The sequence below is a fragment of the Nannospalax galili genome, unplaced genomic scaffold (assembly GCF_000622305.1).
Source record: "Nannospalax galili isolate Female #2095 unplaced genomic scaffold, S.galili_v1.0 scaffold805, whole genome shotgun sequence".
Classification (NCBI taxonomy): Eukaryota; Metazoa; Chordata; class Mammalia; order Rodentia; family Spalacidae; genus Nannospalax; species Nannospalax galili.
Window position 1 is genome coordinate 83,504 of NW_008353486.1, and position 13,806 is coordinate 97,309.

General features: G+C 35.3%; 1 protein-coding gene across 1 annotated transcript in view; it reads left to right on the forward strand.

Moving 5' to 3' along the window:
• The window catches only part of Ehbp1 (EH domain binding protein 1), a gene marked incomplete in the record, with an annotated part of 244,217 nt that overhangs the window by 61,134 nt on the left and 169,277 nt on the right, over nucleotides 1–13,806 (forward strand). The window contains 2 exon segments of the mRNA XM_017802601.2: nucleotides 10,715–10,819; nucleotides 11,434–11,556. Of these exon segments, the coding sequence (XP_017658090.1) occupies nucleotides 10,715–10,819; nucleotides 11,434–11,556 (228 nt within the window).

A 13,806-nucleotide genomic window follows, 5' to 3' on the forward strand; every position in this document is an offset into this window, starting at 1 on the left:
AAGAGGAAAGAAAGTACACAAAGCTGTCAGAAAAAAGTGATGGGGAGATATGGGAGGTGTTGGAGGGGAGGGAGTGGGCGTGGATTTGATCAAAACACCTTATAGGTGTGTTTGAAATTCTCAATAAAGTTTAAAAATATATCTATAGATAGATAGATAGATAGATAGATAGATAGATAGATAGATAGATAGATAGATAGATAGATAGATCTGGAACTCTATGTTTAGCATTTGTACCGTGAGGAGTTAACATCTTTTATGTTTCAATTTTTTGTCCAATTAAATGGTAATAAAAATAGTACCTAACTTTTAAGTGGCTAGGGTGATTAAGATACTTTGTACACAATAACTGGGACATGGCGATGCTCAATATGTATTTTCATATTATTATTATTTGATAATAGTGCTGCATTCCTAAAACAAAAAGACAAACACAAAAAGGCAGTCAGCATGGTAGGGTAAGTTTCCTTCACACTGTGTTATATTATTTATAGTTATTTATAGTCATTTCTCTCTATAAACATAGTTCATGGGCAAACCCAGCCAGAAAAAATATCAAGTAGAATTTTCAACTTCTCTTTTTCTTTTTACTGTGTCTCGTCCTTCCTTTCTTTAACCACTACCACCAAGGAAAATTCTTTTCAATGTTTTATTATTTTTGTTTTTATGTGTACGAGTATATTGTTTGCATGTATTTAAGTGCACCCATGTTGTGTAGTGTCCACAGAAACCAGAAGAGGGTATCAGATCCCCTGAAACAGGACTTACAGACAGTTGTTAGCTGCCGTGTGGGTGCTGGGAACTGAACCCAGGTTCTCTATAAGAGCAGCTGGTATTCTTACCTGCTGAGCCATCTCTCCAGCCCCCTTTTGATAGGTTTTTATCTTACCCATAAGAATTTACTCATAAACTATTGCCTCAGCACAGTTCAACTGTATGAGACAACCACATGCTCTTATATGCAAAATAAATAAAACAGAAGTAACTAAGAGGCTTGGAATTTTTTTTAAAGGTGCTCTGAATTGAACCCACAGTCTTGCACATATTAGGCAAATGCTCTACCTCTGAACAATATGCCTAGTCCTCCTTTAAAATTTTTTAAGTTTTGAGACAGGTTCTCACTAGGTTGCCTGGATAGGCCTGAACTTGTGATCTTCCTGACTCAGCCTCCTGAATAGCTGGAATTACAGACATGTGCCACTAGGCCTGGCTGGAGTTTGGGATTTATCTCATAGGTTTAAGGGACTAAAGGAAATTTGAGTTGCACTTAGCATGGTCAGAATAACATGGAAAATTAATCTGTGAATGCAAGGTAGACAAGTTGAGAGCTACTTTTAATTTGAAATAGCCTAGACATAAAGTCATCTGTGGTCATAGAAACAGAAGATTGTAATAATAGACTAAAATAGAACCAATTATGAGTAAGATGCCTCCTTGTGAGGAACCCGTGGAACCTGAGACCTATACGGAGATGTCAGAATCCTTCTCCCATTTGGGTATATGTAATCTTAGTATAATAGTTTAAGGCCTGCTCTATTGAGATACTCTTACTCTGTTCATATCTCCACACCCACCTACTGCTAACAGGTAAAATTGAACTTGAATAAATTCAGTATACATACTACTTTCTTTTCTTTTTCTTTCAAAGATAGTTATTTTTATTGAAATGTTTCTTTTACAATATTTTCGATCATTTTGAAATGGATTTGAAAGGATATCAGTTACTACATAAAATTTTAAAACAAAAATTTTAAAACAACACTGGGGAGAGGGCTCAGCAGTTAAGAGCACTGGCTGCTCTTGAAGAGGACCTGGCAGCTAACAACTGTTTATAACTCCAGTTTCAGGGGATGTCCCCTTTTCTGACCTCTGGGGACATTTCACGACATGGGTGCACTTAGATACATGTAGTAAATACACTCATACACATAAAATAAAAATAATAAGTAAAATATTTTTTAAAATGTAAAGCAATAGTTATGGCATTGCTATTTTTCTTCCATATGTCTTAGTTAAATTTCCTGTTGCTGTGATACCTGAGGGAGAAAGGGGGCATCATGTGGGGAAGGCCTTGGTGGTAGGAGTTTGAGGCGGTTGATCACATTGCATCCACCGTCCCCGCTCAGAATGATGAGTGCTCTACTGTCTTCTTTATGTCTTATACTTTGTTGCATTTACTCATTTTGCTACCTGTTGAAATCCTATACAGTCCCTCCTGATTCAGGTGTTTTCTCTCTCATGAAGCTTCCTAACCTCCAGGAAGGTCATGTATTGCCTTCACTGTATACTTATTTATAGTAAGGTTATGGTGTGTATCTTTGAATGCAAGAACAGTTATGCTTGAATTCATTGAATACTTCTATAATTTCTTATATAAATACTTAATGAGTATTTGTAAAATAAATGCCTGCAAAAGTCTGCCTCATTTAAAAACAAACAACCGTTATATTGGGATAGAAGGATACATCACCCTTTCTTAGGTTTCTGAGGCATTTCCTTAATGGGAGAGAGGTGGGAGAGTACTACCAACAGTTATTATATTGATTTGTCATTTTGTGTAGAGTATGAAATCCCTTACAGTGCTTAGAAATGCCAGATGTTTACATAATCTCTCCACCAGAACCCACTGTGCTTCAAGTGGGACTTTTAGTTTAAAATTCTGAGGACTGTAACAATGAGGGAAGAGCTTTGTAGATGCATTTAATATATCACCGAATTACTTTTTAACATTTATTCATAAACTTTTATGTTTTCAGTCAGGTATCTTCTTGTAGAAGTGATGATGAAAGTGGTATGTGTCAACAAAAGTAGAAGAATCTCTTAGTAGAACATAATTATTTAGAGTTAGAGAAATTAGGGAAGTTTTTTTTTTAAGGCTATTTTTCCCTTCTTTTAAAAAAAGTAAAGTGGGGCTGGAGATAGTGTAGTGACTCCCCTTGTCCCTGAAGGACAATAGTGCTCGGCTCACTAGTGGCTAACAGGCTCCTGTCACTTGACTCACTAAGAGACTGAGATTCCACTAGTATAGAGGCTTGGGGAGGGGGCAGTCTGCCCTTAGGATACTGGGAAGAAGACCAGGCAGCTGTCCTTGTCCTTAGACATTCCCTTTTCTCTTCTATTCTTTGTCCTCTACCGATAAATGACAGCTTGGGTAGGAAGAGACAAGATCCACATAGCTGGGTTTTTCTTGCCTAAAACTCATGAGAACTGACATTTTTTCCAATAGCTTCATGGGTATACCTTACAAAGTCCATAGAAACTGTATGTCCATTTAGATTCCTTATATCCAGAGACTCTCAAAGCCATAGCCTCCTACTAGGTCCATATGTAGTAGTCATTCAGAGTCCTGCCATCCATATGAAGCATACCAAGCAGGATTCATTTTTACCATAAGCAATGTTGCCTGCAGTTTGTTAATCCATAGTTGATAAAGTTAATTTGGGAGAAAGAAGAGAGAATGACATATTGGCCACTTTCAAGGAAAAACCTCTAACAGTACAGATGGTAGTAGAGGAGATACCAGTCACAGATTTGAAGCACTAGAATGGATAATGGTATGACTCAGCCTTATGCTGGGAAGTAAGGTTAGAAACAGAAAAATGGGGGCAATTCTGATTTCTTGAGCCAAAATATTTATAAGGTACAACAATACCTACTTGTAAAAGGAGTTGGAAACGATGGGGCTAACTCAGTGATAGAGTCTTAGCTTAGCAAACATGATCTAGACCCTAGATTCAATCTGCAAGCCAGAAATAAATACATAAATAAAAATTAATAAAAGATTTGGAAATCCTAATAGACTGAAAACAGAAAGAATATCTCTTTACCTTGTCTAGAAGTTGATGTATCACCTTAGAGAACGGTAAAAATAGCCTATAATAAACTAAAAATGCATTCTACTTTCTATGTTACACTTAAACCCCAATATTGCTCACTTGTGGTAATACCAGCTGAACATTATCTAGCCTTCCCCCACCCCCAGCATTCAGGGGAAATTCTGCTGACACCGAAAACCTATCTGATAGGGTTGGAATGCAAGTGAGAACTCCAAGGAGAAGCTAGAAACCTACTATTTCAGAGAAGAACCAAGACACAATGTTCTGAATACCTATATGAATTCTCTGAGAATGTACTCTAGGAATTCAAGGTTAATTTAACCATATTTACAAAATAAAGGAAAAACTATAGTCATCTCAACAGATGCAGAATGTACTTGACAAAATTCAGCACCAAGTTTCTCAGCAAGTTTTAATAGGAGAGTAGTCCTTTGTTTTGATAAGGGAGCACTTTCCCTTTGACTGGGACCAAAGCAAACATGTTTACACTCACCAGAAGACCAATATGTTATATAGGGTACAAGATCAGTGTAGAAACAGCTATGCATTTTTACATGTGAACAATGATCATTTGGAAAGTGACACAATAATTCTTTTTAAAATAGACTTAAAATCTATGGATTACTTAGAAATAAATCCATAAAAGACATTATACTAACAGTGTAATACATTGCTGAAGGTAATAAAAAAATCCTGAACATTTTTGCCTCTTCCTAAATTAATTGATAAATTCAAGGCCAGTTATAATCCTAGTAGATCTTAAACCCAGAAATTAAAAAAGCTGATTCTAAAATATGCAAAGGACTGAGTAACATAAAACATCTTGTGGGAAAAATAAAAAACAGGCTCATAATAGTAGCACTTCTGGCACTGAGATTTACTCTAGAGCTTTAATAGTCAAGATAGTGTAGTACTAATACCTGGCATAATGGAGCAAGCCTTTAATCACAGTAATTGGGAAGCAGATTCAGGTAGATATCTGTGAGTTTGAGGCCAGCCAACCTGACCAGCAAGGCTACACAGTGAGACCCTGTCTTTAAAATTAAAAGAGAGAGAGAGAGAGAGAGAGAGAGAGAGAGAAGAAAAAAAATTATATAGTCAGTAAATAGATCGACAGAATAACTCTTGAAAGTTATAGCCCTCAATCAGCTATGTCATTGCAAGGGTGAACCATGAGGGATAGAGGTTAATAATTTGTTGTTTTAAACCACCAGATTTTAGAGTGATAGCTTAAACCACATTTCCAAGGATAAATGAAACAGATTGACAGATGTGTAAATACACACATACACAAACATCTACACAGAGGTACAAACATATGTATGTATGAATACATACAAATGTATATGCATGAAGATAAATTTATAAATGAATAAAAGTATACTTTTATATAATTAAAAAATAAAGTAGATCTGGCTCTGTACCTTAGTAAGCATGATGTGAAGTATTATGGATTTTATTCAGTCATTAATTTATTTACAGCATAAAGTACTACCTGTGTAATAAAAACAATGCTAAATGTTAGAAATACAAGAAAAATATAACATATATAGATGCACAGATGCTGAATTCTATTTTTTTATAGCTTACTATGTAAGGGGATTGTTTAGGTTCATACTGTGAAGTTGCTCCTTTGGCAGTGAAGTATTATGGATTTTATTCAGTTATTAATTTATTTACAGCATAAAGTACTACCTGTGTAGTAAAAACAATGCTAAATGTTAGAAATACAAGAAAAATATAACATATATAGATGCACAGATGCTGAATTCTATTTTTTTATAGCTTACTATGTAAGGGGATTGTTTAGGTTCATACTGTGAAGTTGCTCCTTTGGCAGTTAGAAATTCAAGTGTACACTCAGAACATATTTGAGAATTATCTTCATTTATGTGTATATTTAAGCCAAGAGAATAGATGAATTCTTCCAGGAAGAGAAGATTTAAAGGAGAAAAAAAAAAAAAGACTCAATGATGGGATCTAAGGAATAATAGTTAAGAGGCAGGAAGAAAACTAGTTATTAAAAGAGGTCAAGACAAAAGTATCAAAAAGGAAAAGAGAGATACCAGTGTTCTAGAAGGGGAATAAGAAATTTCAAGGGGAGAATGATTTATTATGTTTATTCAGACAGAAGTCAAATATAAAAACTAAAGTTTATATAGACTAATTGCCAGTTAGAATGTACATTAGTGGCAGCTGAACATGGTGGTACACATTGTAATCCCAGCACTCAGGAGGCTGAAGCAGGAGGATTGTCACAAACTTAAGGCCAGCCTGGGCTATAGAGTGAGAACTTGTGTCCAAAACACATAGATACACTGCACACACAAACATGTGACTTCAGGGAGAACAGATTCCGTGAGGAGGATGAATAAAGGTGGGGATAAGAGCATGTGTTGCGGTTAGATGATTATGGATAGGTGAAAAATTATAGACCACTATGATTTTAAGACGTGTTGTTTTAAAAAATATTTCATTACTATTGTTTTATGTGTATAAATGTATTGCCTGCATGTATGTAAGTGCACCTGTGTTGTGCAATGCCCACAGAGGTCAGAAAAGAGCATCAGATTCCCCTCAACTGGAATTGCCAGTGGTTGTTTGCTGCCATGTGGGTACTGAGAATTGAACCCGGGCCCTTGGCAAGAGCAGCCAGTGCTCTTAGCCACTAAGCCATCTCTCTAGACCCTTAAAATGTATTATTATATTAGATGAAAAGAGGCTGGTCAAACTTTTTTAGGGTAGGAGAACAACTTAATCATATTAGTGAGCCGCTGGAAGGAACAGAGAGGGAGCTATTGGAGATGTACAGAAAAGGAATGCGTGCCATCTTCCTGCCTGGCAGAGCCTCTCCCTTCCCTATGATGATTTGCTGTGCGATTGAAAATGCGTTACTAAACCTGTTAGATGTATCCATAAATCAAATATTTATAGGCTTAAGCCTTTGAGGAAAGTGACATCTTTTTGACCTTGATCTTTGCCAGGAAGTTGAAGTCTTACTATTTTAGACTATCTTAAATAAGGTATATTGCTACTAAATCTAGTTATACTTTCCAGAAGAATGAGGATGATGCAAAATTTGCTGGTGTGTTCTAGCTCTAGGCAGTTGGTCTTTTCTTTTAACTCACCTACAGAGTATCTTGGGAGGAGAAAGCCCCCATTCTTCATGCTGCTTCTCTGCCTGCCCCTTTTCAGTGTGATAATCTGTTGGTCAGTTTCTATCTTCTTTTACCTTCCTAACAGTAAAGGAAAGTCACACATGACTTGGCCTTTTGCTTCGATTGCCTGCCCTTAATTTAGTTCCCCTTCCTATTTTCAATAGTGTGAAGCTAGTCAAGGCCTGTACAGTGTTTCAATAAATGTTCTGCTCTGTGAGTTTATTGCTCAGTTTGAACAGTAGTGTGGGATAGAAATTTGTTTGCACTATTACATAGCATTATTAGTATTTTCCAATATGTAAATTCTCAGTGAAATAAGGCTTTAGAAGATAATAAAGTGTTATATAAGTATATTGGGGCCAGGGTAATATATTTCCTAGGAAATTTTCCCATTAAAAAAATTCAAGTAGGGCCAGGTGTGGTGGCTCACGCCTTTAATCCCAGCACTCAGGAGGCGGAGGCAAGAGGATCTCTGTGAGTTCAAGGCCAGCCTGGTCTACACAGTGAGTTCCAGGACAGCTGGGGCTATAGGGAGACCCTGTCTCAAAAAGACCAAAAAAAAAAAAAAATTCAAGTAATGAATTTTTGTTACATATCTTATTTCAGCTTTTAACTTTCTCTGATTATAAACACTGACTATAGGAGATTTGGAAGAAACAGAAAAGTACTGTTTTAGAAGAGGAAGTATATAACAAACATACATTTTTTAGGCTACAGACTCACATAGCAACTGCTAGCTGAAATGTTTTCATGGGAAGGTTCACAGATTGTCCCCAACATGAGCAGCTCTTAACCACAGTGCTAGAACTGAGCTCCCCAAAACACTAGCCTGCTTCTAAAATACACATTGGATTCTTCAGTGATCCCCTCCCTCTCGTCATCTTCATGATTGAACATTGCCAGCTTTATCACATTGCATCCTCCACCTCTGGCATGGGCCCCAAGCAATTTCTAGTTCCTCGAATGTGTCGAGTTCTCTCTGCCTCCTTTTTATGTTCATGGAACGCCCTCCATTTCCCCTTTGTATTTCATATAGTAATAATGTCTTGTGGCCTTGCGTCACTTCATTGTAGGTAGAGTCCCGACAGCCTCCCCAGCCTAGATTGAGCCCTATGCCCCTTCTAGTTTCACATCGTTCTCAGTGCTTTCTCACTCACAGTGTTCATCTTTTGCGACACTGCTTTGCTCGTCCGTTTGTCCATGAAGCCATAAAACCAGCAAAGTAGATACTAGATTAGGTATCTAATAAATATTTATTAAATAAATAAGTGATATCTCTTTGGAGTTTTTTTAATATGTAGACTAAGTTGCATGTAGTAACATCGATATAGATAATCAGAATTACCTTTTTATTCTGTTAATATGAGAAAAATTTCTAGAAGCAACAGTATGGGAGTGAAGTAAGGATTTACTTATGCATAAGATAGATTGTGAGGTAGGAAGGATAACCTGTCATTAGTGAGTGAAGAAAATTGAAAGAATAATCACTTTGGGTTGTTAATGAAAAATGGTTACCAGATGAACTATAGATACTAATAATATCACAGTCCATTTGTAAGAATTGGCTACATAATATATGTTAAGGTACTATCACTATTTGCTTTTTCATAGTTCATTTTTTCAAAGTTAATACATCATTTGCAAAATTTTAAAAATTATACAACTAATAACAAATGATAAAAAGTCAGTGATGAGTGGTAAACACTTTGACATTGTTCCCCCAATCCATTATATTTCTACAAAAATGACAAAGTTACATAGCGAAAGGAAAGGATGCAATTTATGAATGAATTTTACCTACTGAGAGTCAGAGCAAGGCTTAAAACTTATTAGCAGAGAGATGACTCAGCAGTTCACAGCATTTATGTTGCTTATAGAGGATCCAAGTTTGGTTCCCAGGACCCACTTTGAATGACTCACAACCACATAATTCCAACCCCCTGAGATCTGACACCCTGTTTTGGACTCAGTGGGACCTTTCTCTCTCTCTCTCTCTCTCTCTCTCTCTCTCTCTCTCTCTCTCTGTGTGTGTGTGTGTGTGTGTGTGTGTAGACACACACACACAATTAAAAATAAAGTAGATATTTTTAAAAAGTTAATAGCATTGTAAGGGCCAATGAGAGGCTCAGCAGGTAAAGGTGCTTGTCTCTAAGTCTCAGGACTTAAATTCAAACCCTGGGACCCACGTGGTAAAAGAGAACTGATTCCTGCAAATTGTCCCCTGACCTCTACCGGCATGCTTTGACATGTTTACCCTTTCCCCCACACATAAAATAAATAAATAAATAAATAAATAAATAAATAAATAAATAAATAAATGTCATAAGAATTTTTAATTTGTACATGTCATAAAATGGAATGTATGACATTGGCTGACACAGAAGGAACTGTGTTGTCCAACAGTGGCCACCTGCACACAGGAGCAGCAGAGCACACAGGTTTCCATATGAATTTTCCTAAAATATCTCTAACATTTCTGACAGCCTAATAGTCTGATAATCATTTATTAAGTATACTTCAATATTTGTGTCTTTGTATAATATAAAATCTCTGAGAACAATCCTGTGATTTGTGTGTGTGTGTGTGTGTGTGTGTGTGTGTGTTCTCCTTGAGTCTCAAGCAGAGGGCTTATTAGCACAGACTGATCAATAAGTATTTGTTCAACAAATAAGTCATTGAAGGCAGCCATATTACAAACATATTTGCTTTGAATAGAATTCAGCATGCACTTAGATTTATAGATCTGAGGAATAGTTGTATTGATGTTAAATTTAAGTTGTTTTCTATTTCTGTTTACTTCTTTTCCTGTTGACTGGTGTGGACCTGTGTGGTTTATCCTCATATTTGTTGCATTCCTAGGATTAGCTTTGGAAACATTAAGGACTAAGTAGGTTCCTCTAGTAAGGGTTCAGGGCTTATTAGCACAGACTGATCAATAAATATTTGTTCAACAAATAAGTCATTGAAGGCAGCCATATTGCAAACATATTTGCTCTGAATAGAATTTAGCATGTACTTAGATTTATAGATTTGAGGAATAGTTGTATTGATGTTAAATTTAAGCTGTTTTCTATTTCTGTTTACTTCTTTTCCCGTTGACTGGTGTGGACCTGTGTGGTTTATCCTCATATTTGTCGCATTCCCAGGATTAGCTTTGGAAACATTAAGGACTAAGTAGGTTCCTCTAGTAAGGGTTTATTGTCTCACTTCTGGTAAATTATTTTTCCTAAAGCAAGTACTTTAGGAGAAAAAAATAGTAACTATTACCTGCTTTAATTCCTTCCTTGATGATTTTTAAAGTTTTAGAACCTGAAGGAATACTTACTGTATGCATGATTGCTGTGGATGTGTTTGTAAAACCTCTGGTTTTAGTTAATAATACTACAAAACAAATGCTGACTATAAGAAGATATTTATTCTTTTTCAAAGGGTTGCTGAAAGCCAGTGTGAACTTCTTGTGTTTTTATTTTCATTATTTTGTGTTTGTTAACATAGTGATTATGCTACTAATAAAATGTCAGCAACAAAATGCTTTCTAATTTAAAATATGACTATAATAATGTTATTTACCTTTGTTGCAGTTCACCTAAATAACATTCCTGAATTATTTTCTTGATTAATCACACACCCCTCTCTGTGATTTTGAGTAACAGCATGCTTTTACCGCTCTTTGCTTAAATGACCTTGCCTTACATTTGTCTTGACTGGCTTCTGGTAAAGAAATTGTAAACCAGTTGAATGCTCTGAGCAGCTTAGATGAAGATCAAGATGACTGCATAAAGCAAGCAAATATGCCTTCAGCTAAATCAGCCAGTCCCTCTGAAGGTCTAAGAGCTTTCCTCCTTTCTTTCTGCTCTGATTGCCTGTGTTTACTGTGACTCACTACGTCTTGACTTCTGTCTGTACTTAGCTGTCAGTTTTGTCATTGTGCTTTTTCTTGAGTGTTTTCTTTGGTAATTTGTAGTGCACCAACAGGCACCAAGATTAACACACCTTATTGTTACCAGTGTCATAGCAAATTTCTTAATATAAATTATTTTAAATCATCTTTTAGGATAATATTTGATCATACAACATGTTATTGCTTCACTGAGCTTACATATTATAAATATACCTTTTAGAATTTGCTTCTACGCTTGTGATTGAAAAGTGCTTTTTCTGAAAGTCTGTTTAGCACTTTAAAAATCAAAGTTTAAATTGAAGGTTTCTTTACAGTAATTCATCCGATGTAATTTTCATGTTAATATATGGGTTCCTTTTGGTTTATTTTAAAATGTTGGTATACTACAAAATACTTTAATGGCATTCTGTCCCTGATAAAATACTGTCTTATTGTTTGCAGGCATTGTGAATTTTTAAAATTTGAAATATTTCTTGAATTACCAATAATCATGATTCACCGTAACTATAATAAACTTTGCACATATGTTTATTTTTAGAACTTATCAACACACTTAACTTTTTGGATGAAGCATGGAAGGACTTGGCTACTGTGAATACAAATCCATTTGATGAATCTGATGTAACAGAATTGAATCCATTTGGAGATCCTGACTTAGAAGGTACCATGTTTGTCTGTACATTTAAAGTCTTATATAGTCAAATTCTCCTGAGCTGTGTGGGCATAAAAAGACAATTAAAAAAGCAATTTAGGTCTATAATATTATGTTTAACATCACTGGCAGTTGATCATTAATCATTTCTACCACTGATTTGCTTTTAAAGAAAGTAGAAACCCTTACATGCCCGTTTATAGGGATTTGTGTTTTTAGTTTTCTATCAGTTTGGTCAAATGGATAGTAAAGGTCTAATTTTAGAGATAACAGTATTTTACCTAGTTGGTACACAGTAAAGCCTCCTTTGGTAGGTATTACCATATGAGACTATACTTACACTGATGAAACAGAGGTAGCTTCTATTTTACTCTAATGTTCAGAGCATCTGAACACCCAGCTATATCCAGTTCCACATCTCTGTTGAGAACAACAGTCAGTAGTGAAAATGAGCTCTGTGTATGATAACAGAGCACTCTCTCTCTCTCTCTCTCTCTCTCTCTCATTCTGTCTTTCTCTGTCTCACACACATATAATATCATATTTATAAGGAATAAATCTAAGGACTTTTTTGCTGTTTTTTTTTCTTATCAAGTCGTTTTAAACCTTTAATGCTTGAGTAGGGACTGCTGAAGAGGTGAGCCTGCTGTTTAATTAAACTCCTTGCTTAAAGGAAATGCAAGAGTGATTAACCACTGTCTACATCTTTTTGACTGCTCTTATGAAATCTTCATGAGCTTTAAAGAATTTTGCAGCTGACTGTCGTGATGAACATGAAGTTTCAGCTTCAGGACTCACTGCTAGAGAGTTCCATTTTGTAATCCTGTCTCCTCCTTTTACTTTCTCACTTCTTACCTCTCTCCAAAGTAGTAAGTTTAAATTAATAATATTTAATTTTGTGTGAGGGCTACATACCATTAACTTATTATAAATATTGATAAAGGTTACAATAAGTTAATAATAAATCTTTGAAGTAGTCCATTAATGTCTTTTCTTAGAGAAACAAGACACAGGAGTTAAATGGTTTGAACTTGAGGTAAATAAGGTGACTCCTGACCACAGAAGTGGGTTTGTTTATGTATTACATGGTATGAGTATATATATTCAAAAAATTATTAAGTATTTCAAGATATCAGCATTCGAGTTTTTCATTTCATTAGAAATAAGTAACTTTTCTAAATAGATGTGAATCTGCTTTCTGAGGCAAAGGGAAATGGTAGATTGAACATAGGACCGTATTTCTGTTCAGAAGTAAGTGGCCTCATTCAGTCTTTAAATTCTGTGTGTAAAGCTAAGGAAATATATAGCAATGATTATACTCTTTAAATATGTCATTAGAAACTTTGGAATAAGTGTTTTCTTTCAGAAAAATATTTGATTTTTTACTGATTGAAAGTTGTATCCCCAATCAACAAAAATATTTTAAGAGAAAAATGTATTGTAGTTGTTTAGATTTTTTTTATTTTAGTTTTAATTCTCATTCACTCATTCATTTTGGGGGGTATCCAAAGCTTCAATTTTTTTTATATTTATGTACTTCAGTGACCCTAAAAGTCACTGAATATGTTTGTTACCTTTTATATGAAATAATCTTAAACTCTTCTTTGTGACTGACCTGTTGTCATTTACCTACTTTCTTGCTTTTTGTTTTGTAACTGATGAGTTTTCTCAGATCAGTTTCTTTAATCCTTATCCTGAAAGTAAAACTAAAATTCTTGTGGTTGGAGAGATGGCTCAGCAGTTAAGAGCACTTGCTACTCTTGCAAAGGACTCAGATGCTGGTAGCTAACAACCATCTATAACTTCAGTTCCAGATCTAGTGCTCCCTTCTGGCCTCCATAGGCATTGCATACATATGATGCACTTACATATGTGTAGACAAAACACTCATACACATAAAATAAAATTTAAAAAATTTTAATCTCATTTATATTTTAATATTTTATCATTTTTATTTTATATGTGTGAGTGTATTTGCTGCATATGTGTAAGTGCACCCATGATGTGCAGTGCCTGCAGAGGTCATAAGACAGCATCACCCTGGAACAGGAGTTATAGAAGGTTACAGATTAGCATGGCTAAACATGGCTTTTTTGTGGGTACTGGGGATCCAAACTCAGGCCCTCATGCATACACAAGCCATTTATTTACCCACTGAGCCTCCAATTATAATTTTCTTGATAAATAATGAATTTTCTGTTTCGTACTAGAACAAATTTTAGAGTTGTCTGGCATAATTAAAATACTTTTAATATATTG